Below are 5,185 nucleotides of genomic sequence, written 5' to 3' on the forward strand. Positions count from 1 at the left end.
GTATATTACATACTATGGCAATCCAAAAACAAACACAAATACAATGTTAAGCTTCATTTAACAAACCAAATAGCTTTAAACTGTGTTTGATATAATGGCAAGTGATTTTCTTGTACCAAATTAGCAATTTGATTACTCAAGGATAAGGTGTTGGAGTGATGGCTGCTGGAAATGGGGCCTGTCTAGATTTGATCAAAAATATTTTTTTTAAATAGTGATGGTGCTGTTTTTACATCAGTAATGTCATGACTATACATTGTGATCAGCTGAATGCCACTTTGATGAATTAAAGCACAAATTTCCTTCCGAAACAGCAAGCCATTATTCCAAACTTTTGGCCTAATATATATATATATATATATATATATATGTGTGTATATATATATATATATATATATATATATGTGTGTATATATATATATATATATATATATATATATATAGGCTATATGTTCTGTGTTGATAAAGGTAGCAGTCCAGAACCAGGAGGACTAATATACAGTTCAGAGTAACACGAGCAGATAGGAGGAGTTTTCATTGCATCATCATTAACCGTGTGATATACTCACAATGAGGAAAGTTAAACATTGAGAAGTGGGTAAGGTGAGCTGAAACTTGACAACTATGAGATCAATCACAGCCTCATTCCGATAGTGCATATCCACTGGCAAACCAGGTGAGGGGCGACCTTCCAGATTCCACAGCACAGCTGAATGGCTTATCATTTCAAAAGTCTGCCTGCGGTTTCCACTAAGACTTTTTCTTTTGCTTGCGCATTGGAACATATCAGGTTTGCCTGTGATTAATAACGCCGGTTGATGAGAACTGCTTTTTTTATCCAAGGTTTTAAATTCATTTAAAATTCATGGCATAAACCTGAGCGGCATTAAATACAGTAGCAGCAGTGCGTTGTTCTTATAAATGTCCACTAAACCCGATAAAGACTCACAGGGAGATTTGACCCGCCTAGATGCACTCAAAGCGGAGTGGGATGAAGAGATTGACGTGGAGAGCGTTGACGGACGGGAGCCCGCGGCGCGCAGGTCAGAGATGATGTGGACGGATGAAGCTCCAGCGCAGCGCAAACTGACCCGCAGTCCGAAGTGCGCTCGCTGCAGGAATCACGGCGTCGTGTCGCGCCTCAAGGGCCACAAGCGCTTGTGTAGCTGGCGGGACTGTCAGTGCGCTAACTGTCTGCTCGTAGTAGAGAGACAAAGAGTGATGGCAGCGCAAGTCGCCCTCAGGAGACAGCAGGCCACAGAGGTTGGTTCACTGACCAAAATAGTTTTTTTAGTAAATAAAGTTGTTCAGTGTGCTCTAGTAGCACTAAAATGTTTATTGTGAACAAACTGGCATGTTGGTTCAGAGCAGCTGTGGTATCTTGACTGTAGGAAATCTCTGCATTTCAGCACTTTTTGCAAACTTTTCTGCAAACTAAACAGTAGGCTTTATGCTCGGTTATTCAGACACTGTACACTGAAAATGTGCTTAATGAGTTGTGACATCTAAATGAATCGGTTTTAGTCAGGTCAAAAATATAATTTTACACTGATTTCTAGTGTTAACCTAAAATCTGCTTCATGTGTTAACATATAAAGTTTGTATTCAAGTCAAAACATTTGACATTTAAACATTTAGTTACAGCAAAACATTGTTAATACAGCGCCTTTAAATAGCAATTGAAGGTTACAACTTTTTTCAGTGTAATTTGCTAAATATACTGATAATAATTTGCCTAAATTTACCCTCACCAAAGATACTGTCTACCCTCTTCAATAATCAATAAGTTGTAACCACTGTATGTAACACTGCCATTGTATTACTAAATTTTGCCTGAACACATGGAGACCAATATACTGCAGGCATGTTTTATAATCATTCCTAAAACATAGAATTAATTATTTTTTTACTATAAATTCTGACAGTGATACACATCTTACAAAATGAATTCCTTTATTCCACTATAGTAATGAATTGTATTTTTATATGTCATTGAAGTGCAATTACTAAAAGTAACTAAACTAATGCAAAACACTCATCAAATAAACACTTTAGAAAACAAATTATGCAAAAAATGATATTCCTTTTATCTTTAGTATCTTGTATCTATTCTGTAAATTTATGCTGAGCTGTGTTCTCTCCGACAGGGGAAAAAAGGTCAAAAAAAGACCTCTCTTCTCAGGCGCACAGCCTACCAGCGCTACACAAGGGCACCTAGTCTCCTGGCAAAGAGTATACTAGAGGGTAAGCTTTAGCTAACACACATCTCATTAACACAATTGCAGTCTCAAAGGCGACATCTGGGGAAACTGGATTAATTCACCCGTTATGCTACAGATCCCTCTGTCGGGAATAGATATGTTTGTATTTATTTAAGGTAATTAAAATTATGCAAATAGATAGAGGAATTACAGAAGAATTGGCTCTTATGACTGCTGTGGAGTTTGATTTTCCCTGTGTTTCTTGTTGTGTCAACATTAAGGTCAAACTGATTTTATAGTTACCACAAATTTGAATGTACTCAATGTGCTATTGTTTCATTCTAATATTTAAAGGGGTTTATATATTCTAGCTTATTATACACAAGTTCTACATCAAGTCAATTAAATGTAAAAAAAAAAACATTTTTGCTATTAATTTCAAAGAAATTATAAAGAAATACTTTTTTACTCTTATGTAGGCTACTCTTTATGAAACTCTTTACTTTTGAGAAAGAACTCACCTGCTTGCAACTGTTTTTCAATTTATAAAGTTCATCTTCATATATTCTTTCCACTCAGTTTCTCAGTTATTAACTGTTTTGAAGGTGGTGTATTTTTTTTAATTTAATTATTTATTTTTCAATGTTGAAATACTTGAACTATGATGTATAACTATACAGCAAGCAAGCATATAATTAAGTTGGTTGGTTTCCCCAAAAGGTGCAAACACTGTGGTGCTATTGTAATGGTAGCCAGTTGGCAGGTAGCTGTGCAGTGTGTAAACCTCACTCCCTGGCCTCAAGAGGTGCACTAGTGACTGATTCCAGAGGCTGTCGCCTTTAGCCTCCTCATTAGCACGCCTGCCTCCCATGCTGAAGATGTTGGTTCGAATCCTGTTCAGACTGGGTCGAGCAGGACTGGTTACACTTTCAAAACATTGCTCTGTTTGTTTGAGCATCCTAACAATCTCGATAAAGCTGCATTGGCTCAACCAATGTCGTCAGTTTGTCCGACCAGTGCCAGACAGGAGCAGGAAACCTTGTTTGTCATTACTTCTGCAAATCCATTTTTGTGACGCTATAGTGATGGAGAAATTACAAACCTTTTAAGAATTACAATTGACAAAATCTTGAACATGTACAAGAAAGCCACTTATTTGAATACCTTTTTTTATGTCATAGGCTACAAGCCACCTATGCTGGAGGACTGGTCAAAGAAACTCCACAACCCACCAGTTAGTGTTCGGATGAGGAAGAGGAGAGCGTTTGCTGATAAAGAGCTGGAGAGTGTGATGCTAGAAAGAGAGCTTCTGCAGAAAGAGATGGAGGAGTTCCCTGCACTCCTCCTCAAGGCTGTGATGCCTTCTACTCCATTTTTTGTTCCGCTGTCAGACCCAATCATGCCCACATACATGCCTGTGTCCAAACCTGGTCCACCTTTGATAGACTGTGCTCTTTCCCACCATCCACATGTGCTAAAATCCATGACTCTAGACTGCACAGACACACTGTCAGAGAGTGCCTCTCTAAAAGTGTGTGAGAACTGGGAAGTTTTCACTGTAAGAGAGTCGAGTCTGGAATGTCTGCCATTGCCATCGATTCGGTCTCCACTACGTTGCTGCGGTGCGAGTCCAGGTGTTGATGTGGTTAAGACCATGCCGGACAGCGTTTCTGCTGATCTGTCTGCTGTCAAGCCAAAAAGTTTTACTGTTGACACTGTGTCAAAGCAAGAAATTCCTTCCTCACTGACTATGACAGATGTGTTGGTACAAGCTAAATCACCACACAAATGCAGCAGGTCTTTGGGACAGGGGACTTCTTTACCTATGGACTGTGTGGAGGGTGCAAATCAAGACTGTATCATAAAACCTGTAACACGGCCATTACCCTTTTCTGTAGAGGCTTTGCTAATGAGATGATGATAAGAGTAACTTTCAATTTCAATTTCACTGGAAAGCATAATTATTTTCTTGTTAGGCAGTATAATACAATTTTTTTTAGTTTTCAATAAATGTTGGTTAATTTACTACTTAACTGTTGGGCTTGTCAAAGCATTATATATTATGTGATGATTTTATTTCTTGGATATAATCCTGTTTCATTTTAAGAATTATTTTTTTTTAATTACACAGTACAGAATTTAAATGCATACACTATAACACTCTAAGGTTTTGTAACCCAATGTATTCACAATGATTCAGTTATATATATATAAAAAAAAAACATTACTTTTTAATATTTTTTTTTAATTGTTAATTTCGATGTTATCACATAGCTGACAAAACATTTAGCTTCTAAACTGTTTTGAAACCGTCTTTCTCAACAGTATTTCAATTTTTTTTTATACATTTTGACATTACATTTAAATTGCAATGTTCTTTCTTGTATATGCAAATAGTTATTACTAATGTTTTTTAATTATTATTATTAATAAAATCAAAACATAAAAGTCTTATGTAAACTCGAAGGTAACTGGATCAAATGAAAAAAAAAAGTTTTAAGAAAAATAAGATTTGTTTCTCTTTCGTCCTTTAATGTGAATTAATAATTGTTGTTTTATAGTGGTTGAATTGAAGTGATGCCTGGAACATCTGTATATTTAAACTGAAGGCTCCCAGAAAGGTTATTTTGGCAGTTTCTGGTGTGTTTATTAAATATTTTAAATTTAAAGAAAACTAATGATTGGCTCCCAGACAGGAACCAACCCAAAGGGGTAAGCGAAATGACATGCATGTGCCTGAGGGTTCAGAGGCATGGAACTATTCAAATATGACCCCAGGAAAACAAGTTACTCAGTCTTTGTTTTCTCTCATGTTTCCTTCTACAGCTTTATCAGGATGTTCATTAATCATCATCATCATCATCATCATCATCATCATCATCTTCTTCTTCTTCTTCTCTTCTTCTTCTTCTTCTTCTTCTTCTTCTTCTTCTTCTTCTTCTCTCTTCTTCTTCTTCTTCTTCTCTCCTTCTTCTCCTTCCTTC

General features: G+C 36.6%; 1 protein-coding gene across 1 annotated transcript; it reads left to right on the forward strand.

The window, feature by feature from the left end:
- The first annotated feature begins 603 nt into the window (after positions 1 to 603).
- On the forward strand, positions 604 to 4,339 carry dmrt2b (doublesex and mab-3 related transcription factor 2b). The gene is made up of 3 exons (XM_052131166.1): positions 604 to 1,263; positions 2,148 to 2,244; positions 3,383 to 4,339. The coding sequence occupies exons 1-3, from the start codon at positions 922 to 924 to the stop codon at positions 4,117 to 4,119; spliced, it is 1,176 nt and encodes a 391-aa protein (XP_051987126.1). The 5' UTR covers positions 604 to 921; the 3' UTR covers positions 4,120 to 4,339.
- The last annotated feature ends 846 nt before the right edge of the window (positions 4,340 to 5,185 follow it).

This window comes from Xyrauchen texanus, chromosome 7, assembly GCF_025860055.1.
Source record: "Xyrauchen texanus isolate HMW12.3.18 chromosome 7, RBS_HiC_50CHRs, whole genome shotgun sequence".
NCBI classification, from domain to species: domain Eukaryota; kingdom Metazoa; phylum Chordata; class Actinopteri; order Cypriniformes; family Catostomidae; genus Xyrauchen; species Xyrauchen texanus.